The sequence below is a fragment of the Panthera tigris genome, chromosome C1, assembly GCF_018350195.1.
Source record: "Panthera tigris isolate Pti1 chromosome C1, P.tigris_Pti1_mat1.1, whole genome shotgun sequence".
Taxonomy (NCBI): Eukaryota; Metazoa; Chordata; class Mammalia; order Carnivora; family Felidae; genus Panthera; species Panthera tigris.
The window spans coordinates 127,528,123-127,552,962 of record NC_056667.1 but is presented as its reverse complement, the minus strand read 5'-3'; the positions used below and the strand labels follow the sequence as shown (position 1 = coordinate 127,552,962).

Here is a 24,840-nt window from a genome sequence, read left to right as displayed (position 1 = left end):
GTTTTTGCTTCTTTCTGGGCATCTTTTTCACTCCCCTCACCTGCTGTTTTCCCCAGGACCATGCTTGTGGCAATTCTCAATTCATATACTTAGAGCCTCATGAACAGAAAGAAGAGAGGGTTTCATTTTCCCAATCTGTGAATTCCTGGGGAAGCACTTTAAGTTGCCTAGTTTGTGACACTAGACAAAAGTTTGGGTGTTCCCATCCTGGTGACCCACCATTCCTGTGATTGGAGTGGGGTTGTTCTGTTTGTTCGTTTGTTTGTTTTAAGTAGGCTTCATTCCCAGCATGGAGTCAAAGGCAGGACTTGAACTCATGACCCTGAGATCAAGAGCTTGATGCTTCACCAACTGAGCCACCTAGGTGCCCCTGGGGTGGGATCTTTTACCACAAGAAGGAGACTAGTTCAAACATGGCTACTAGGAATCTCCATGGACAGAACAGTTACCTGGTCACTGTACATTGTGTAGGTCCCTTGCATTGTCTTTTCCAAGATACTTCCCATGTGGAATGAGGAAGAGTCAGGTCTTCTCCTCATTTGGTCTAGAGATGAAACTCCCACAGTGGAGTTTTCTGCCTAACTACTCTTTTTGCCTATCACTTGCAATTGTCCCTGACTCTTTTTCATAACTATATCCTAGTTCCTATATCTAAATTATCCTGTTTTGTTTTTTAATTTATGTCTTCATGTGAAGAGTCTAACATATATGAGATTATAACCTACTTGCAGGCATGAATTAGTCCATTCAAATGGCTATGTGGCTTTATTGCCCATGTCAGAGAAGATCAGTGGAATCTAAAGAGGAGTGTGACACAACCATATCCTTTCAAAGGGGGGAACCTACCTTCACACTGAACTCGTCTTTATGTGAGTGAAAAAGAACCAAAAATACTGAGAGATCAAGAAAATGTTTGATTACTCAAATAGATACAATATTGGTGGGCCAAATTTACTTTCCATAACTTTACTAATGATTCATATTATAACTGTTTCTACCTTTGTTTGAGAGATATGTACTTTCTTTTTTTAAGTTTTTCAATGAAAATTTTTACTGTATTTATTTATTTTGAGAGAGAAAGAGAGTGTAAATGGGAGAGGTCCAGAGAGAGAGGTGAGAGTGAAAATCCCATGCAGGCTCCACACTATCAGCGCAGAGCCTACCACAGGACTTGAACCCATGAACCATGAAATCATGATGCAAGCCGAAGTCAGATGCTTAACTGACTGAGCCACCCAGGTGCCCCCATACGCACTTTCAATAAACTATTGGTGATACCTTTTGGTCATCACTTGTCCCACATGACTCTTGACACAGAAGACCCTCCGTGTCTGAATGCCCACACCACAGGTGGCTTCTCCATTCCAGCCAATGGTTGCATTAAGGGCAGTTACCAATGTGTCTTCAGAACAGGGGCCCCAAGGCGATGTCTCCCAGTAGAGCTGCATACAGGAATGGTCATTACATGAACGATATTCTTGGAGGGCCTGAGTAGCGGGACATGGTTTTCCACCTACAAAAAAATAACAATAAAAAAAGGATACATAGTTTTTGCTGTTGTTCTTAGCAGGCTGCTGTTGTTACTGTCATTCTTATTTTTGCTGTTTTCGCTGTTTATTTATTTTTAGAGAGAAAGAATGTGAGCCAGAGAGGGGCAGAAGGGAAGAGAGACTCCCAAACAGGCTCCAGGCTTCGTGTAGAGCCCAAAATGGGGCTCCACCCAGCGCTTAATCTCACAACCTGAGACCACAATCTAAGCCCAAATCAAGAGTCAGATGCTTAACTGACTGAGCCGCCCAGGGGCCCTTGTTTTTGCTGTTTTAATGGTCCAGAAAGGTGGTTTCTTGACACAGGATTCCAAAGGCCTGAACCTCTGTACCCTTCTGCCCATTCCAGGGCCATGGTCTTTTTGTCCTGAGTAATAATCTGAGGACAATATATTGCACTTTCCCTCCTAAATAATAGGTAGCAGCACATGTTGATTAGATCAAAAACAAAAACAACAAAAAACCACCACCAACAACAAAAAGAGATTCTATTTCCCACCTCTGAGTCCTGTGTCTCTGAGATAAACTCCAAAGAAATCTACTTTTATATTAGTAACATGATGCCTACATAAGTTAGTCTGTTAGATATAGTAGCCCATGACCTTGAAGTGGTATTAGGTCAAACCTATACACTTACACACACATTACCTATATATGGTCTCTTTTTCCTAAGAGCATTATTTTTCTCAGAGAATCATTTTAAGACACCCATCTTCCATCAAGCCGTGCATTTTACTGCAATTTTGAGAAACCCAGAAGTATCTCTTAAAGCTTGGCAGAAGAGAGCCTATCCTTAAACTCTGAAATAATATCTGACAATGTGTTATCCACTGGCAGGGAGACCAGACAGATGTGCATCCTTACACTCTTGGGTGAGTCAGACAATCAAATTTCATTACTGTCTTTTCTTTCACATTTTTATACCCATGTAAAAACTGGCATTAATCTAAAGTATTGATTTTTTTTTCCTACTCTTCCACCCTATGATGTTTTATTCAGTGGGCCAAATGCTCAAAAAGATTTGTGACCTTGGTTTTGTTATTCTTGTTATTTTTTTCCCATTAAATACTGCTGACTTTTTTCTCCTTCCAGAAATATAAAAGACAAGAGGGGGAAGCAATTGCAATTTAAGAATATGAAAATCTTCGTTCCTCTTGACCCTGGCCCCATTTTTCAGGATCACAGAACAGAATCTTGTTTAAAAAGGAGCTCCTCACAGCCAGTGGCCACACCATCCTGCTGTTCTTACTGAGCCCTAGGCAGGGAGAGCCTGAAAGAAAGAACGTATGTGTCTGGGGGACAGAGACCATGGCTATCAATGATAGAAACAGCTGCTCCTCCAATTTGTTCTGATGTCACCCGTTTACATTTCCATAGCACATTTTAGCTTCTTCAAAGCCATTTCAGAGCCTTCATCTTCTTCCCTCTCACAACATGCCAGCATGACAGAACAGGAAATTGGGCCGCATGGATCAGATAGCTTGCCGATGTCAGTGGCAGTTCCTGGTCAAGGAGCCATGTCTCTTGATTCCTAATTTGGAGATTTTTTTTTTTTTTTTTTTTTTTTTTACCAGACATATTTCAATTATATTCCCCAATGTCCCAATATATGAGCTACCTGAAACTGGATGTGTGGCAATCAAACTTTGTGGTCCCCCCCCCCAAAATAAGTATAATGAAAAATAACAACCATCTGATTGCCATGGCCTAGGCATAGGTTTGGGCTAAGACAAATCATGTAAATATAGAAACTCAGTATAGATAAACTAGAGAGTTAAAGAGAAAAAGTATGCATAGAAATGACATTTAATTTTGACTCAGGCCATAGAGCTATCACCTGTATGTGGCTACTTCCACAATATGACCTTCTCAAGTGCTTACGAGAAAAAAAATAAAATAAAAACAGTAATTTGGCCATTGACTCCCCCGTTGAACCCTTCACTATTACTCACCTTCTCCAGGCAATGCCAGTATAATCCTTGATCTGGTCTGTTTCCCATCTGCGTTTTTATTTGAACAAGACTGTGAACAGGATGACCACTCTGTCCACTCACTCACCACACAATCCATTCGGCAGGGAATTTCGCAAGCCGTCCTTTCGGGAGGAGGAGATGCTGGGCAGAGACTCCCTGATACATCTTCTCCTGTAATCAACCAGATCGAGACAGATGCTGATTAATGCACAATTGAGGAGAGTCCAAGGAACATTTAGGTTCATTGCTTCCTCTACTACTTCAGTTTAGCCGAGAAGACTTCACCTTCTGTCTAAACCAATAAAGTGTGAAAAATGACGGTTTCTTCAGCCATTCATAATATTTATGTCAGGAAAAACTGCCAGGAGATCATTTGGCATTTAGAAAGGTAGATACCACAGCAAAACTCTCATTTGTCATCCTTCACAGGGACAGAGTGGGCTTCTTCCAGGAACAATTTAGCCACGGCTGGCTAGAGATAGACATGATTGACGTGCTATTGATAACCATATGTAATAAGTATATCTTTTTCTGCAAAACAGGTGCTACAGTGGTCTGTTGGACTGCAAACCTCAATTTATGCTGAACATTCTATTCTATGCTATAAAGAATTATATCATTCTAATTATCTGTTGGGTGACTTTACCTCCACAAATGTAACTAAGCAAGATTAACACAAAATTATTCTTTTGTTATGTTTGTACACGTGGTAAATAATCCCAGACCATGGTGGAAATGGACTTGTGAAAAAATTATTATATAATGTTGATGGGCCGCCTGGGTGGCTCAGTCAGTTGAGCGTCCAACTTCGGCTCAGGGCATGATCTCACGGTGCGTGGGTTTGAGACCTGTGTCGGGCTCTTGTGCTGACAGCTCAGAACCTGGAGCCTGCTTCAGAGTCTGTGTCTCCCTCTCTCTCTCTGCCTCTCCCCCGCTCATGCTCTGTCTCTCTCTCTCTCTATCAAAAATAAACATTAAAAACTTTTTAAAAAAATATTATATAATGTTGAGACAAATTTGAAGGCCCATCTGACATTTTTCCTAATACATTTATTATTCTCCCTTTGAATGATCTAATTAGTCAAACCCAAAATTTTATATATAAAAATAATGGTGGAGAGTTGTTTCTTTTGTTGTTTTGTTTTACAATGAATAGATGTTAAGACTAAGGGGATCATTTCTAAGTTACTTTTCTGTATCTCAAATAATTATAATAATTGAAAAAATCTCTTTTAGGTTATTTACTCACTATTACAATTCCAGTGTTTCTCTTTATAGATTATAGTTCAACTCATTCTATTTCCCCTGCTCACTGTCCCTTCATAAAAACAGAAGACATGAAGAATAATGATGTCATTTATAGTTCAGAGTAACAACACATATTTGGAACAGCATCTATAGGAAAGAGAAGTTTTGTCTGTGTGACTTTATGCCTGTGGAATTCTCCTATCATAAACTGCCTGACAAACAGAATAACTACAAAGGGGACTAATGTTTATAGGGCATCTCCTTTGTGCCAGGCACTGTCCTCGTAAGAAGCTCTTAGAAGCAGGTATAACCCATCTTCTTTTACAGATGAGGAATCAATGGTTCTGGAAGGAAAACTTGCTCAGGGTCCCTGTAATGGGAATCAAATTAAAACTTTCTGACTCCAAAACTTCTGCTTTTCCCATTAAGCACATTGTGTCTAATTCCAAGGAGATGGATATTCCTTTGCTGAGGAAGTAAATAAAACCAGTCGACAGTAAGACTGCCTGGAGGAGAAGACAGTATACTGTTAATATCTGCATTCATATTTGTAAATGAGGCCAGGCTCATTGCCCCTGAGGTACAAATAAAACTTTTCAAGCATATTATGAGAAGTAATAGAGATTCTAGCAGATAATCAAGCTGAAAGACCAGTTCCAATCATTCTGTTTTTAGTCTCAGTCTATTTTTCAGGTTGAGTCCACACTGTATAGTACGTGCATATACACATGCACACAGATGCTCCCTCCCTCTCTCTCTCACTCTCTCTCTCTCTCTCTCTGTCACACACACACACACACACACACACATGCACACACGCATGTGCCCTGACACAGCTGAGGGGTAGTCTTTTCCCAAGTACAGAAGCAAGGAGGCCATACAAAATGCCCAACCTACATCTAATCAAAAGTTAATTTCCATATTTGTGAATATTATTAACATAATTTTGATACAAAGCATTTTAGTTCTTAAATTTTTTAAAGTTTATTTATGTACTTTGAGAGAGAGAGTGTACGCACGCATGCAGGTGCAAGCAGGAGAGGGCCAGAGGTAGAGAGAGAGAGAGAGAGAGAGAATCCCAAGCAGGCTCTGTACCACCAGCACATCTCCAACCGTGAGATCATGACCTGAGCAGACACCCGGAGTCCAATGCTTAACTGACTGAGCCACCCAGGCACCCCTATTTTTTAAATTAAAAAATATAGTTTTATTTATTTTTTTTGAGAGAGAGAGAGAAAGAGAGAATGAGCAAGCAAGCAGGGGAGAGGGGTGGAAGGAGGGGGAGACAGAAAGAGAGAGAAAGAGAGAGAGAGAATCTTAAGTTTGGGTGTCAACCCCATGACCATGGAATCCTGACTTGAGCTGAAATCAAGAGTCAGATGCTCAACCAACTAAGCCACCCAGGTACCCCACAAACCACTTTAAAGCAGTGTCTCACAGAAGACATTTTTTAAGCATAATAGGTATTAGTAGGGCTCTTACAAAAAAGTGGGGAGAAAGCTGTGAATACTGAGTTAAAATAGTAAACTTGGTCTCACTACTGAAAAACTCCTCAGAGTGCTGAAAATGCCAATGTACAGTGTAAATTTCTTAGGGTGGAAGTTGAATGTAGTGTTTTACAGACTTATTTGGCCAACAATCATCCATTTTTGAGGAGAATATCTCCTAGAAGTGGTATTTTGATGAATTGTTTTTAGAAAGCCCTGCCTTCAAGAGTTATAAGATTATCAAGTACTATTTGATGAACGTGTGCTATGTCCAAGGCATATAATGGGGCAAAAATCGGTGAAGATACTATTATATACCCCACTAGAGTTCATAACTCATAACAGAGATGAGCTATAAACATATAAAAAGAAAACTTAGTCCAAAAGTAAATGCCAAGTTGCAAATGTGTGTTTAAAACAGAAAATACTATAGTAGTTCAGGGAAGAGAAGGTCATCTGGGGGACTAGCATGATAGCAGAAGGCTTTCAACGAAGAAAAAAAGAAAGGTTGAAACTTGGTGGCAATGAAAGAGGATTCTCCAGGCAATGAAAGTATCAACAAAATAGGAAATAGGAATAGGTGGTAGGAAAATGCAATACATTTAGAAGATAATACTGAAGCTGCATGAGGAGAAGACAAAACCCATGCTGAAACTGTTATTTGACATCAAATTCTGAATCACTTAGACTGACACGCAAGTTTTGCTATCTCTCTACCTTCCTTAAATTTCCAGTTGATCAGGTTTACCATGACTCAAATTTAACATCCTTCCAAATCACCATTCAGTACCCTTAGTATTCACATCAGGTGCTCAAATACTTTGAACACCTAAGCTCTCATTTAAACTGATATACCTATTTCCTCCATGCAGTTAAATGTCAATATTCCTACCGATATTTTGATAGCTTGTCTATACAGGATAATTCAGACATGTGAGCAAATGAATGAGATTTTCTTTAGGGAAATCAAACTACGAATCATAAGCAGTGACTGCAGTTTGTGAGTGAGCTGCAATGGGATCCCCGTTACAAGGTAGCCCAGCTGCATACAGTTAAGTGTCTAGATGTGAATCCTCGCCCTACTTCTCCTCTCGAGTACATCACCTAACTTCTTTGAACCTCAGCTATTTCATCTGTAATAAGGAAATAATGACACTTATCTTTCAGGGATATTCTAAGGATTAGGAATCGTTTATGTGACATATATAGCAAGTACCTAGCACATGAAGGACTTTCATTATACAGAAACCTTTAAAGTGTGTTTGCAAAGATGTACACCACAAAAACCTAATGGCCTTCTTTATATGAAAAATCTAGATATTTATGTCATAGCCATTGAAAGCACTTACTGTGCCATTCATATATGTGTACAAACAACTACCAACAGTTTCACAGTCTGGTTCACATAAAATATAAAAACTATGTATAATTATCCAGATCATTTTATTTATATGGTTGGTGAATCTAAACCATTTAAGAGTCAAAAATAAAGCACTTGAGCCTGAATAACCTCAACTGCCCATCCAAAGCAGTATAATTATCTGCCCTCATTGTACAGAGAGAATCCATCTCAGAAGAGGAGCATTTATACTTTCCTGTTTTCATTTTCTCGGATGGATCAATGAGACCAACTGAAATCTCAGGCAAGCATGGAAAATAAAGCGGCACATGGGACAGAAACTTGGCTATTAAAAGTGATTTTCACAAGCTCTGATAATCTAATGTCATAATAAAATAGAATATATTTAAGAAGGAAATTGAATTCATCTTTCAAGAAGACTGTAAAATTACTTCCAGCCCTTATCAGCCTCCTCAGGATCAATAATGACAAACTCCACATTCTCTCCTCATGGAGTGGACTTATTTAAACCAATTGTGATTCTGAGAATATGGGATATGATGCTGCTTCAATGTGGCCATTCAGTATTTTTTTAGTAACTTAATTTGGGGAAATTCACATTATATAAAGTTAACCATTTTAGAGTAAACACCTCAGTGTCACTTAGTAACCCACAGTGTTGTGCAACCACTGCCTCTATTTAGCCTCAACACCTTTTCATCACTCCAGAGTAACACCTTTTATACATTAAGCATTTTTCCCCTTTACTCCTCTCCTCAGACCCTGCAGGCACCAAGTTATGTTTTCTCTCTACAGATTTATCTATTTTGAGTATTCCATTTCAATGGAATCACACAATTTCTGATATGTTGTGTCTGGATTTTTTCACTTAATGCTTTGCAGACTCATCCATGTTGTACCATATACACTACTTTATTCCGTTTTATGATGAATAATATTCTATTGTACATATATACCACACTTTGTGTATCCATTCATCCATTACTGGACATTTTTTAACTATTGTGAATACTGCTGCTATGAAAGTGCTTATACCTGTACTTTTTTGAGTACCCGTTTCCAGTTATTTTCAGTACATGCCTAGGGGTAAAATTTCGGGGTCATATTTATCACTCAGTTTTGTTTGTGATTCTGGGAACTGTGGCACAGATGGCCAGATAACTAGATCTTAGACACAGTAGTTTATACTACTGTCCTCATGCCCACCCATTCCCAGCTAAAAGCTAAAGTATTTAGATGAAAGGAAGATTCCTGAACATATGGATATACTCACAATTCCTTAAAAAGGTTTATTTTCCCCATTGAAGTGCCACTTAAAGTATAAGTAGCTCATGCAGACTCTATGGCTACTGGTCAAGCAATCATGTAAATTTAACACTAATAACCTATCAGAGTCTGGGCTTTCTGTATCAAACTAGTATTTAAACTATACCTATGGTATATATTACATTCTGTAACATTCCTTTTTTGTGACCACTAAGGACTTAGAATTCAATATTGTGAAGTACCATCTATCTTTTGTAACAATAGAGCAAACAACTATAATTCTTAGTTTTCTGATCTATATGTCCAAAAAGAGAAAAGATTATAAACAAAATGGAAAAAAAAGAGAACCCAGCTATTCACAAATCTACAATATTATTTGGAAAGTAGACCAGCATTTTGTCATTATACAAACTTCAAACTACCTTGCTCTGCCCCAAATAATTCACTCTGGGTACTTTATTGATATTTTCTCTTGTATACTATTATACTATCTATGAAAAATAATGAAACAGTTATTGAAAATACTCTACATGTCATAAAATTTTATGTCCTATTTAAATCTCAGAAAAGAATGCCAATAAATGTTGATTAAATGCTTGCCGACAGCTGAGTAAGATGTCAACAGATAATACATAGCAAATTTACTGGAATTGATATGCACTTAATTTCATTTTTAAATTTAAATGTTACCTTCTTAAAGGTACGTAGCCCCTGGCCACTTTTGGACTGAGACCTTAATCAACTAAGGAAGTGTTTATATTTTAAACCAATAAAATATAAAACTAAAGCTAAAGGCTAAGCAGAATCTACATGTAATAATGCAATGCCAGCAATAAATTAATGTTTCTGCTTATTAATTTCACAATTTGAAACTTACTTGTCTATCTAGTTGACACATATGTGAAGACAAAGAAACCTGATGTTAGGCATTATCATAATCACAATAACAAAAACAACTGTAATAAAAGAACATCAGCATCTGACATTTGAGAAAACATAGAGTGTATTATACTCTGTACTTACCGCTTTACATGTAGTGGTTTACTGAATATTCACAGTGACATCATTAGTTAGATACCATTGTTTACGCCTGAGATACAGGAAGGTTAAAAAAAACTTGCTCAAAGTCATACAGCTAGTATCTGAAAACATGGCACTGGAAAACATATCTGTTAGACATTATAAATGATATTCTTATCTATTATGCTGTATTGCTTCCTGGCTCCTATCTCACATGTGCATTCATCATTACATTACTTTCAGCTGATGCCAAAACATAAAGATGTGATTCTACACAATCCATTGTCAGCTACTCAATAAATTGAGTATTAGAAGAGTAAGCCTAAAGGAGTGGGCACCTTGATAATCTGGGAATTGCATCACAGGGTGGGGCAGAATAGGGCAATCTATTTCAAAAATAAAAAAGATAAGCGGATGAAAAAAAGCTCAGAACTAAAAGATGGAAGGATAAGACAGAACACAAGACTGGAAAGGAAGTGGATAGGAGGGACACTCAGCAGAAACAGCACAATGCATGATTAAATAAATGATACAAACACAAGCAAAAATATAATAACGATGTAAGGATATTCACAAAGTAAAAACAAACAAACAAACAAAAAGAAACAATCAAATTCTAATAGCTATTAAAAGAAAATAAAGAGAATACAAGAGCAAAGGCTTAAGATGAATGGGGTACTCAAAAGGACTGCTAAAAAGAAAATACTTTAGGTAAGATATAAGAGTTAAAAATAAGAAGCCAATATTTCTAAGGTAGACATGTTTTAAAAAGCTGTAAGTTAGCTGAAATTTAATCTACATGGCAGGTGAGATGTTTGTTCAGAAATCTAACTGAGCAGCGATATCCAGTTCCCCAGCATATAATAACATAATAGCAGGTAACACTTTGATCACCTAGAATGTCACCTGCACAATCTTACATTTAACATGTATTTATTAACTCATTTGATCCTCAAAGCATTCATAACGGTAGACACATGCACCATATGTAGTAGATGTCAGTTGTTACTCTAAGTAAATTACATATATCAACCCATTTAAATGTCACAACAATACTATGAGGTATGAACTATAATTATGCTCATTATAGAGATGAGAATATTGAGTCTTGGATAAATTTAACAATGTACCCAAGGACAAACCTAAGTAAAATGTGGATCCTGAATTTGAGCCTGGACAACCTAGCTCTAGAGCCTATTTCTTAAACATGATGCTTTATTGACACTCATTATCTTCTCACTGTCAAGACAATATATGTACTGGGCTACATAAGGCCTGATCCACTGGAGTCAGTCAAGCATAGAGGATTATAATACCTTTAGCTCATGAGTACTATACTAAGTGTTACTCAGGGTGAAAGAAAATGTAGACGAGTAGACATAGAAGTAAACTAAAATTATCAAAAACAAAAACAAACCCAAGTAAAATCTAACAAAGTGTCTTAGAGCTGAAACGCCATATTTTGTTGGACTTAACCACATATTTCAGAAGAAAGTAACCACTATTTCCTGTGTGTATGTAAAGATTTGAAAATTACTCATTACAACTAAGGTGTGGGGGGAAAAGTAACTATATATATAGTGCTGTTTTTGACACCTACCATAATTTGACCTTGAAAAATAACTTTTTTTTTCCTAAAAATGACATCAGTTTGTTAACAAGTCCCAATTTCTGGTTGGTAGTCAAAAACAGACAGGAGTTGCGAAGGGAAGGGGATACATAAATATATCCATTTAAAGTTCCTACTGAAATATTTCCTTAACTTGGTCTTTGTTATATCACTCAAAGATGCATGTTTTTAAAGATGCACCTGCATCTATTGCTAATTTATAGTCTTTGACATAGCTTCTGATTTTCTAGTCCACACACTTCATACTCACCTAGACCTGACTCCAAGCTAGTCCCAGTTTCCTGGAGACAGTTAACACTTCCTATCCCACTTTGGAGCATACAGGAATTTTGGGAAGACTTCATATCATAAATGGCCCAGAGAGACCAGGTTGTGAGGGTGATAGGCAGCTAGCTCTGATCTCCTTTCTGTGCCTAAACACAGTACATCATCCTCTCACTGTTGCAGCCCCATCCCTTTAGGTGTGGTGCAGGGAACCCCGTGTGCACAGGCTCTTCCCAAAGTATCAAACAGGGGAATGGTCCCTCTGCTTTTGCTTCCCCTTTAACCTATCTGAAACAGCCAGTTTTCATATTCATTGTCCAATATTTCATTTGCAAAAGGAGAGGGGGTAAGAGACACTCATCTGTGTACCTTCTCTTGCCCTCCCTGGGAACTGGCCATTGTAGGATTCTGGCTGACACTAAATCTGTATGGAGTCCTTTGGCCTCCCATCTTGATATCTACAGGGAGCTATTTGGAATTTACAAAATACCTGGCTCTTGCATATGAAAGTCTGGTTTTCAGGATTTTTGTCTCTGAAAAGAGCTTCAAGATGGCAATTTTGGGCACTGACTGGTACCATCTGTTTGCATTCAAGGTATAATAATCCTGATCTTTTGAACACAGTGGACAGCTCAGTAATCAGGGTATGGGGGGAGGCGGTTGCCCACAATGAAAAAAAGCACACTGTTACATCTCAAAATACAATCCGATGACATCTGTTTAATATGGAAACTCTGTTTCTCATGAGAATTTTATAGAGATTCTCTATAATTTTTAAAAGATGAAACCAAAATTCTAACAATGGAATAAATGATCTAAATTTCCCTTTCAAAAGGGAAAATCTTGAAGTAAGTAAACAGTGGTTTATAAGGAACACAATATTTGATAGGAGTTGTGACATCTGGATTTGAGTTCTGCTTTCAACACCTACCAAAATGTGGCCCAGGAAAACTGTTAGGCTTAAGATTCCTTGAATAAGTGGTAGGAAGAGTGCTGCTATCATTCCTGATTATATTATTGGTATGGTGATAGATCAAAGAGGCTAATGTAAAATAATACTTTGGAAATTGCAAAGCACCATTTATATATAATGTGGCTTTTTATTATTGGTTGAAAATGGAGATAAATGACACCCCAAACAGAAAAATGATTTGGATCAAAGATACTACCTCTATTCTCCATCCCAGTTTTGTCTTAGCTAGAAAAATAAAAAAGGAACTGAAATGAGTATAAAGGCAGAAATAACATTATTCATTTTGCCTATCTATATACCTATCTGTTTATATATCTAGCTATTCAGAAAAATATATGGATCAGCTTGAATATATGGTATACCTTTAGAAAGTATTTCAAGTTGTCTAAAAGTTTGCAAACATTGATAATCAATGTTTTTTAAGTTAAACTGGGTAAGTCAATAGAGTAAACTGATAATATAACAGTAAAAAATGATCATTTCTTTCTATATAATAAACCCTCAATAAGATAATTTGAATGCCTTTAGTGAATAAGAAATATATTATAATTTACTTAGCTACCTTGTTAAAATTGCACAATTAAGACATTTTCAATTTTCTCTGTGACACATAACGCAACAAAGAATATTCTTGACCATATCATTGATTGTTTTCCTAAGAACAAATTTTGAGAAATGGAAAACCAAAGTCAAAGGAGATGAATTTCATTAAGGTTCTCCCATGAAAAGAGTTGTCAACGTGTGGGCTTTTTTCATTATTTACCATTACCCACAACTTTTTAATTAACATATAATAAAATGCACTCTATGTATTGTATGGTTCAATGGGTTTTGGCAAATGCATGGAACCTTGTATCTACCAGGGTTATCATGATACAGAACAGCTCTACCAACACAAACATTCCTTGTGCTTTCCCTTCGGGGTCAATTTGTCTCCTGAAATTCTAGTCCCTGGAAACCACTGATCTGTTCTTTCTCTCTATAGTTTTGCTTTTTTTCCCCCAGAATGTCATAGAGATGGAATTATACAGCATGTAGGCTTCGGGGGTTTTTTCATTCGTTTGTTTGTTTTCTTTTCTTTTGTTTTTATTATTTTTTTATTTTTTACTTTTATTATTTACTTATTTTTTAATTTACATCCACGTTAGTTAGCATATAATGCAATGATTTCAAGAGTAGAAACCAGTGATTCATCCCCTACATGTAACACCCAGTGCTCATCCTAAAAAGTGTCTTCCTTAATGCCCCTTAGCATGTAGCCCATCCCCCCACCCACATCCCCTCCAGCAACCTGTTTCTTCCCTATATTTAAGAGTCTCTTCTGTTTTGTCCCCCTCCTTGTTTTTATATTACTTGTGCTTCCCTTCCCTTATGTTCATCTTTTTGTATCTTAAATTCCACATATGAGTGAAGTCATAGGATATTTATCTTTCTCTGGCTGACTAATTTTGCTTAGAATAATACACTCTAGTTCCATCCATATTGTTGCAAATTATAAGATTTCATTCTTTTTGATTGCTAATACTCCATTGTATATATATACCACATCTTCTTTACCCATCCATCTGTTGATGGACATTTGGGCTCTTTCCATACTTTGGCTATTGTCAATAGCACGGCTATAAACATTGGGGTGCATGTGCACCTTCAAAACAGCACACCTCTATCCTTTGAATAAATGCCTAGTACTGCAATTGTGGGTCGTAGGGTAGTTCTATTTTTAATTTTTTGAGGAACCTCCATAGTGTTTTCCAGAGGGGCTGCCACAAGCAGTGGCAAAGGGTTCCTCTTTCTCCTCATCCTCACCAACATCTGTCCTTGCCTGAGTTGTTAATATTAGCCATTCTGACTGGTGTGAGGTGCCATCTCATTGTGGTTTTGATTTATATTTTCCTGATGATGAGTGATGCTGACCTTTTTTTTATGTGTCTGACAGCCATCTGGATGTCTTCGTTGGACAAGCATCTATTCATGTCTTTTGCCCCTTTCTTCACTGCATTATATCTTTTTTGGGTGTTGAGTTTGATAAGTTCTTTATAGATTTTGGGTACTAACCCTTTATCTGATATGTCCTTTGCAAATATCTTCTCCCATTCAGCCTGTTGCTTTTTAATTTTGCTGATTGCTTCCTTCACCACGCAAAAGATTTTTATCTCAATGAGGTACCAGTAGTTCATTTTTGCTTTTGTTTCCCTTGCCTCCGGAGACATGTTGAGTAAAAAGTTTCTGCAGCCAAGGTCAAAGAGGTTTTTGCCTGCTTTCTGCTCTAGGATTTTTATGGTTTCCTGTCTTATGCTTAGGTCTTTCATCCATTTTGTTTATTTTTGTGTATGGTGTAAGAAAGTGGTCCAGGTTCATTCTTCTGCATGTTGCTGTCCAGTTTTCTCAACACCATTGGCTGAAGAGAGTGTCTTTAGTCCATTGGATATTCTTCCCTGCTTTGTCAAAGATTATTTGGCCATACATTTGTGGGTTCATTTCTGGGTTCTCTATTTTGTTCCATTGATCTGAGTGTCTGTTTTTGTTCCAGGACCATACTGTCTTGATAATTACATCTTTGTAATACATCTTGAAGTCCAGAATTGTGATGCCTCCAGCTTTGGTTTTCTTTTTCAGGATTGCTTTGGCTATTCAGTGTCTTCTCTGGTTCCCTACAAATTTTAGGATTGTTTGTTCTAGCTCTGTGAAGAATGCTGGTGTTATTTTGATAGGGATTGCATTGAATTTGTAGATAGTTTTGGGTAGTATCAACATTTTAACAATATTTGTTCTTCCAATCCATGAGCATGGAATATTTTTCCATTTTTTTGTGTCTTCCTCAATTTCTTTCATAAGTTTTCTATAGTTTTCAGTGTATATATTTTTCACCGCTTTGGTTAGGTTTATCCCTAGATATTTTATGAGTTTTGGTGCAATTGTAAATGGGATCAATTCCTTTATTTCTCTTTCTGCTGCTTCATTATTATTGTATAGAAATGCAACCGATTTCTGTGCATTTTTTACATTCTGCGACTTTGCTGAGTTCATGGATCAGTTCTAGCAGTTTTTTGGTGGAATCTTTTGGGTTTCCCATATAGAGTGCCATGTCTTCTGCAAAGAGTGAAAGTTTGACTTCCTCCTTGCTGATTTGGATGCCTTTTGTTCCTTTTTGTTGTCTGACTGCTGAGACTAGGACTTCCAATACTATGTTGAATAATAGTGGTGAGAGTGGATATCCCTGTCTTGTTACTGACCTTAGGTGGAAAGTTCTCAGTTTTCCCCATTGAGGATGATATTAGCAGTGGGTTTCTCATATATGGCTTTAATGGTCTTGAGGTATGATCCTTCTACCCCTACTTCCTTGAGAGCTTTTATCAAAAAAGGATGCTGTATTTTGTTGAATGCTTTCTCTGCATTGATTGAGAGGATCATGTGGTTCTTGTCCTTTCTTTTATTAATGTGATGCATCACATGGATTGATTTGAGGATCTTGAACCAGCCCTGAATCCCAGGTATAAATCCTACTTGATTGTGGTGAATACTTCTTTTAATGTATTGTTTGATCTTGTTTGCTAGTATCTTGTTGAGAATTTTTGTATCCATGTTGATCAGGGAAATTGGTCTATAGTTCTCCTTTTTGGTGGGGTCTTTGTATGGTTTGGGAATCAAGGTATTGATGGCCTCATAGAATGAATTTGGAAGCTTTCCTTCCATTTCTATTTTTTTGGAACAGCTCCAAAAGAATAGGTCTTAACTCTTCTTTAAATGTTTGGTAGAATTCCCCTGGAAAGCCATCTGGCCCTGGACTCTTGTTTTTTGGGATATTTTTGATTACTAATTCAATTTCTTTAACTGGTTATGGGTCTGTTCAAATTTTCTATTTCTTCCTGTTTCAGTTTTGGTAGTTTACATGTTTCTATATTTTTCCCCCATTTCTTCCAGGTTGCCCAATTTATTGGCATATAATTGCTCATAATATTCTCTTACTATTGTTTGTATTTCTGTAATGTTGTTTGTAATCTCTTGGGTCCTTTTCTTTTTCTTTTTGATCACACTGGCTATGGGTTTATCAATTTTGTTTATTCTTTAAAAGAACCAACTCCTGGTTTCATTGATCTGTTCTACTCTTTTGTTTTGTTTTGTTTTGTTTTGATAGCATTGATTTCTGCTTTAATCTTTATTATTTCCTGTCTTATGCTGGTTTGGAGTTTTATTTGTTGTTCTTTTTCCAGCTATTTAAGGTATAAGGTTAGGTTGTATATCTGAGACCTTTCTTCCTTCTTTAGGAAGGCGTAGATTGCTACATACTTCCCTCTTCTGACCACCTTTGCTGCATCCCAGAGGTTTTGCGCTGTGGTATTATCATTTCATTGGCTTTCATATACTTCTTAATTTCTTCTTTAACTTCTTGGTTAGCATTTTAATGCTTTAGTAGGATGTTCTTTAATCTCCAAGTATTCGTTGTCCTTCCAAAAAAATTTTTTTTGTGATTGATTTCAAGTTTCATAGCATTGTGGTCTGAAAATATGCATGGTATGATCTTGATCTTTTTGTACTTGTTGAGGGCTGATTTGTGTCCCAGTATGTGATCTATTCTGGAGAATGTTCCATGTGCACTCAAGAAGAATGTGTATTCCACTGCTTTAGGATGGAATGTTCTGAATATATCTGTTCAGTCCATATGGTCCACTGTGTCATTCAAAGCCATTGTTTCCTTGATGGTTTTCTGCTTAGACAATCTGTTCATTGTTGTAAATGGGGTGTCAAAGTCCCCTAATATTATGGTAGCATTACCAATGAGTTTTTTTATGATTGTGAGATATATATATAGATATATATATATATATATATATATATATATATTTGTATGCTCTCCTGTGGGGGGCATAAATGTTTATAATTGCTAGATATTCTTGGTTGATAGAGCCCTTAATTATGATATAATGTCCTTCTTCATCTCTTGTTACAGTCTTTATTTTAAAATCTAGATTGTCTGATATAAGTATGGCTACTCCAACTTTCTTTTGGTGACCATTAGTATGATAGTTCTTCTCCATCCCCTTACTTTCAATCTGAAGGTGTCTTTAAGTCTAAAATGGGTCTCCTATAAATAGCAGATAGATGGATCTTGTTTTCTTATCCATTTTGTTACCCTATGTCTTTTGATTGGAGCATTTAGTCCATTAACATTTAGAGGGAGTACTGAAATGATATGAATAAATTCATATCTCACTCTTCATTTCTTTTTCTCAGACTACCAAGAATTGAACAAGGTAATGTCCCCTACCCATGCTGCTGTGTCCACCATTGCCACTATTTTAGATACCTTGGCTGGGGTGTAGGAGTGTGTCAAGCCGTGCTGGACTTACCAAATGTCTTTTCTAATATACCTCAGGCCACCACAAGATCATTTTCCTTCATGTGGAAGGGACAACAATAGACTTTTCTCTAAAGTGTTTCCCCAAGGTTATGTGCACAGCCCAATCATTTGTAATGGGATGGTAGTCTGCAACCTGTCCCTATCCCCTTTCCCCACATTAGTAAACGAGACTCATGACATTGATGACATAACGTTAACAAGTGAAGATGTGCCTCTGCTGCAGGACACCCTGTGGGCTTTGCTTGAATAACTGTGAGGGAGAGGATAGGTGGTGAACAATACAGAATTCAAGATCCAGGAACTAATGTAAGGTTTTTGGACGTCATCTGGCCAGGTAAGATACATGTGGTCCCAGAAGCTGTGATTGATAAAATGCAAGCTCAACCAACTTCTAAAAATATTTATTCCCCACATGAAATAGCATCTCCATCCCTTATGCCACCAAGTAAAGAAAGGACACATATGGGACTGGGAATCAGAGCAGCAAGCTGCCTTTGAGAAGGCAAAAATCTAATGAAGCAGATTAGAGCTCTGGGCATCTCTCAAGCAGAGCTACTATTTGCATTAGATGTGTCCATGACTCTGGAAGATACAGGTTGGGCACCTTGGCAGATACAACAGAAGGAGAGAGTGCCCCTAGGATTTTGGTCCCACTTGGAAGGAATAAAAAATCTGATATGCCCCATACAGCAAAAGCTCCTAGCAGTGTATACAGAGCTCCTCAAGGTAGAGTCTCTCTTGAAGGAACAGCATATCAAGGTAAGAATTTCCCTTCATATCAAGGGTGGGTTAAAATATATATTCCATCAACTCACCTCTGCCATGGCTCAAACCCCCATTTTGACTAAGTGGCAAACCTGTTTGCAGCTGAGGACTACCCTGTCCACCAGCCCACTGTCTCTAGACATGTGGGTGCTATTAGGCCCTGTAGAATATGTGAATCCCCCAAATTCCCCTGTCCTTATTACTGTTTCAACCTCTGTGGCCTGTAGAGAGGGAGTGAAAGAAATTTCTGCTGATACCTGCTATAAAGATTGGTCTTGTGGAGGCAATCTGTCCACATGGATTGTGGTCCCTATTCAGCCCAGCACTGACACAATCTGGATGGAAATGAGAACAAATCTCAGCAGCCAATGAGCTGAACTTAAAGCAGTTTGGCTAGTGAAAATTCATGATCCAGGGCTGTTAACCCTTTGTATTGTCAATTGAGCTGTTCTAAAGAGATTTACCCTATGGATCAGATAATGGGTAGCCAAGGCGTGAGTGATTTTATAACAAATTCTTGTGGGGTCAGAATATATGAAAAGACATCTGAATTCTCATATAAGAGCTAAGACAGTCCTCGTTGTCTTCTTCATCCCACCTCATAAGACACTGACACCCCTTGCCAATCAGAAAGCTGATGTTCTAGCTCAGATATAAGCTTAGCAACTGACCCTTCAGTAACTACAGCAGATTAGGTGCACAGAAAGGTGGCTACCACAGTGCTCAGGTGGGACAGCATATTGCCAAGGATGCCAGGTTACTTTTAAATTACAGTGACTTGGTTAATGAAGTAACAGAAGGACCTTTGTGTTCTCACCAATATCCAAGGCAAGTGGCAAAGAAGGCTAGTGTTATCTACCAGAGTTCCCAACCAGTGAGGAATTGGTAAATTGATCATATTGGCTCCTGTCCCCGAGTGAAGTTTCTAAATATGCCATGGTTTCTGTAGACACGGCATCTGACATGACCCAAGCTTTCCCTTGTCACCATGCAAAGTAGGCTTCCATCATTAAGGGGTTAGAGAAGAACACCATATATGGATGCCCCTATTGAACAGATGGTGATCTGTGGTCACATTTTAAAGGTCATAATGTGCAAGACTTGGCAAAAGAATATGCCATTAAATAGAGGCTCCCTCTCCCCTATTACCCACAAGTAGCAGGGTTGGTAGAAAGAAAAAAAATGAAATACTAAAATAGCAGATTAAATTAGTAACAGGTAAAATCACCTCGACTCAATGGACTGAAGTACTGTCCCAGGCTTTAATACATTTCAGTGATCAACCAGTAGAGCTTGTTGTTCCACATGCCTGACTGGGCACCTCTGCTGAAGCATCCAATACCATGAAGGTATGTAAGCCTCAGCAAACAGTCATTATTGCTCTGACTCTCACTGTGGATCAACATGGTCTGCCACTGAGAACACCAAGCCTATTGTGTCTGAGAAAGGAGTTATCTACTGGGATCTGCAGTGGGATGGGTGAGTTACTTAGTGTGCCCCTCAGTAAGCAGGAACTATTCAATATCCACTGGGATCCCATTGCCCTTCTGCACACTGAACTGTTAACATGTACTATACCTGGAATGGAATATGAACCATTGAAAGAAGGGAAATGGTAAGGGTCCTGGTCCAGCATAGCCCACTCCCCCATCCATTTCCTCATGCAAGACGGTGCTGCTTCCTCCAGCCAACATGTGCAGTGTGCACAACCAGGTTCAACATTAATAGCTAAGGATCAGTCCACAGGTGTAATTTTCATAGAAGAGGAAGATCTTATACAAGTTCTTATTAAATATTTGTCTTTTTGACCTTAGACTTTTGCTGCATCTATAGTTTCTGGTCACAAGATGAGCACCTGATAGAGATACTTTCTACAGTGGACCCATTTGTATACCTAACAAAGAAATCAATGCCACTGTTGACTATGTGGGCAGTTGTCCTTCTCTAGCTCTCCAAGATTGTCATAGTGGTATTGCCACTCCAGGAAGGGGAGATTAGACGTCCCTAAAGTAATACGTTAAGAATTAACAAGTTAGGGGCGCCTGGGTGGCTCAGTCGGTTGAGCGTCCGACTTCGGCTCAGGTCACGATCTCACGGTTCGTGAGTTCGAGCCCCGCGTCAGGCTCTGGGCTGATGGCTCAGAGCCTGGAGCCTGCTTCCGATTCTGTGTCTCCCTCTCTCTCTGCCCCTCCCCCATTCATGCTCTGTCTCTCTCTGTCTCAAAAATAAATAAACACTAAAAAAATTAAAAAAGAAAAAAGAATTAACAAGTTAGGACTAATACTCTTAATTCATCGGACATCACCAATACTGATGTAGAAACCTGTGCCACACACTACCAGTAACACTGTGCATGGGTATTCTTTTAATGTTAATCAAACGGCACAGGCAGCCCATAAAACTGCTGATCAGAAGGGTCCTAAAAATTCCACTATCAAAGCCATGGGTGGCTATGTTCAGATTTGGGACAGGTTCATATGACTTATCCCACATGAATGGTTATGGACATTGAACACCTTGGTAACCTCATGTTAGGAAGAGAATGCACTCTAGACAGAACCAACTCAATTATCCAAGAAATCTGGGATGGATATCACCAGAACTATATTTTCATTAGGTCATATTAAAGGATAATGACTGGTTTTCACTGATTGGTATGCCCACCATGTATTCACTAAGTAGCCCTGAATGGCACCCAGCAATTATGTGCTACAAATCTTTGGCCATGGCTTCCACCTGAGTGGTTGGGCTTCTTCACCCTGGGTTTTCCCTGGACACAGGAGAGAATCCACCCCACATTGAAAATTGCCAATTTCACTTCCCTCGAGGTCAGATGGGCACATTCTGTTTTCCACTGATATGGTCATTAGGGACCGTCTTTGCCTTCCCACCCCTGGCCTGCAGGATGTTACAGCACATATAGAAGCCCTTACTAAATCCACCCAGACAGCCTTAAATGATAGACAAAGTTTGTCCTTCATAAACATTGAAATGTCTCTAATGAGAAAAACTGTGCTCTGAAACAGGGTGGCCTTGGACATAATTCTACCTCACAAGGATGTACCTGTGCTATTCTCCAAACAGAATGTTGTGTATGCAACCTGAGAAGTCTGCTAATATATCATCTTTATTAAATAACATGAGGACACATTGAATGATCTGATCCTCTGGCTATAGGACTTAATAAATCAGTGGTTTGGAACATGGGGGCTTTTGGTGGAAACACTTGTCACTGATTTTGAAAATCAGTGTCTTAATCTATGTTTTCTTTTGCATGTGCCTGTATCATTACTGTGGCATCTGGCATCTGCCTTCTGTGTAGCCACATTGCTGTCAAAGAAGCTACCTTCATGCTAGTGAAACCCCTTGCTGACTGATCAGAGCACACTATGGGGGAGGGGGCTGTGGAACATTGTAAGAGCTGGTCATAAGGATGGAGTGTTGCAGGAGGTCATGGAGAAGATGTAACTGCCAGTTGATCGGTGAACTGGACCCAAGCAATTAGAGGCTCCTCACCCCTCCCCTGTCCTTGGAATGTGCAAGGACATTCTGTTTGCCTTCCTCACTCCTAGGATCTGCCCCAAGGATAGAGCCTCGAGATAATGATGTGGTATTAAGACCACATGCACAGTATATATGACTGAACCCACTTACGGCCTCTATATAAACTTTTACATTTTGGCTGGCAAGTGCAGGAATCTACTCATTTTGCACAGCCACTCAAGACAAGCCTCGTATGTAAGTTCTCTTTGCTTATTAAAAGTGGTACCTATCAATCAGGAATAGCCTACCTCTGTCTTAGGTCTCTCCAGTCCTTCAGATTATACTCCGGAAGCTCCTGATGTTACAAACCAACATCTGGATACAAGTTCTTGATCAGACTTGTGATATGCAAATATATTCTCATAGTCTGTGTCCCTCCCCTCCATTTGTTAACAGTATGTTTTGCAGACCAATTTATTTTAAAATTTTTAATTAAAATTTTAATTTAAGTCTAATCTGCCAACTTTTCCTTTATGGATTATACTTTGGTGTCATATCCAATTTCCTTTTAAGAAGCCAAATGTTCAAGAAGGAAAAGAAAATGCATTTTCTGCTACAAACAAAAAATGAGTTGAAATGTACATATTAGGACCTAAAGTTTCATAATTGTGGGTATTGTGACTCTCCAACCAGCATGCTCTAGTATACAAGTTGTCCACATTGGGTGTTAACGCACAGCTTTTCCATGTCAAATATTTACTGATATAACAACCAAGAGATGAGCATTATAATATACTGTGATGCAATGGACATTAGCTTCCGGCTAAAACAACATTTATGTATAATCCAAACAGTATAATAAACAATCTATGAAGATGGGACTTTGTATCTTATAACATTGCATCAAACATTTTACACAATGTCTAGCACATAGTAGATATCAATAAATTCTGAAGGAAGGAATGAATGAGAAGTAGAGAGAAAGATGTTTAGTCTATTTAAGATATAAACTGTATCTTAGGTTTTTGTAGAAAGCACCCCAACCAGTACCTTTGATAGATACCTGTGATGAGTCTATTTGGAGACATCAGGAACTGACTGGGAAACAGTTCCCAAAGGCCATGTTTTCAACCGCAACATTAACCGAGAAACAGTATACGTATCCTAATGGTCTCTGGAGTCAGACTGCCCTGGTTCATATTCTACCTCTGCTACTTATTAGCTAACACTTAACTTCTCTGTGCCTCAGTATCCTCATCTTTAGAATGAGAACTTCTAGTTCATGGGTGACTATGAGAACAGTATCCTTTTTACAGCACTCCTATTCTCCTCAGTTATCATGTAGAAAAAAAAATCAGCTAATACATGCAAAGTCCTGAGCTGGGAGCTTACAACATAATAGCTAATATAATAGCTATTATGATATAATTGTGTTGGTAACTATTGAAAGTTACAGACCATGGTGAACTATTTTTATTCCAACAAATTTTTAAGCTCAAACCTCTGGGAAGCTTTGAATGAAGTGTATGTTTGCCTTTTTCTCAAGTTGGTATATCCCTATTCTTTTCTGTTTGAATTATACTCTTGCTACTATAGGAACTATAACACCAGTTTTTTCCTTCAGACCCTGCACAATTTGGGCTCTATGAAGAATATGTAGAGTTAACCAACATCTTTTAAGGATTTTTATACTGGGAAACAGTTCAACAAAAGCACAATATTTTAAAGCAGTTACATATCCCTGATTGTGTAGTTCTCAGAGGACAACTATCATGTTTCCCTGTAAAAAAACACTGTTGATGTTTTTCCTGTACTTGATCTCTTGGCTTTTAAACTGTTCCTATTCAATTTTGCAGAACATGGCAGGTGTCTAATGGCTACTTTTGTATCATATTGAGGAAGTATAATAAAATGCCAAACCATAAAACTACAGTGAAGGTTTCCAGTGTTGAACTTGTGGAGAATCATGCTGTATCATTTTCTCATCAAAATGTTGCAAATTATTGAAAGTCCTAAATAATGACTGTCTAGCATTTTTCCAATTTGTTCTACAAACTTAGTTCATATATAGGATTACAGTACTGTAGACCAGAGGGCACGCACACTAATGCTCAGAATATGTTCCATTATCCATCATAATTTGAGATCCAACATAAAACAGAAAGCTGTTAAAAGCTTACTTCAGTCTCTCATAAAGCCAGGCAAATGAAAAAAAAAATACAAAAAACAAACAAACAAACAAACAAAAACAACGTCTGAATGAAAATCAGGTAGATAATAATTAGAAACATGGAATGCTAAAAGATGAACACTGAAGGTTTATTAAAGTTCATATTCAAGTCAAGCTGATGAAGGTGGAAATATGCATGTATGACAAATAAAAGTGTTTTCACCTAGATTAATTACATGGATAGTATGATTCTGATGAATAAATGGATTTTCCCTATTATAATTTTTACATACTG

The 24,840-nt window shown here is 38.0% G+C and overlaps 1 protein-coding gene across 1 annotated transcript in view; it reads right to left on the bottom strand.

Annotated features, from left to right (window-relative positions):
• THSD7B (thrombospondin type 1 domain containing 7B) overlaps positions 1 to 24,840 on the bottom strand; it is a 747,555-nt gene that overhangs the window by 392,824 nt on the left and 329,891 nt on the right. Inside the window, exons 7-8 of the mRNA XM_042997047.1 lie at positions 3,500 to 3,691; positions 1,279 to 1,513 (exon numbers count right to left, since the gene is read on the bottom strand). Of these exons, the coding sequence (XP_042852981.1) occupies positions 1,279 to 1,513; positions 3,500 to 3,691 (427 nt within the window). The remainder of the gene's footprint in view (positions 1 to 1,278; positions 1,514 to 3,499; positions 3,692 to 24,840) is intronic.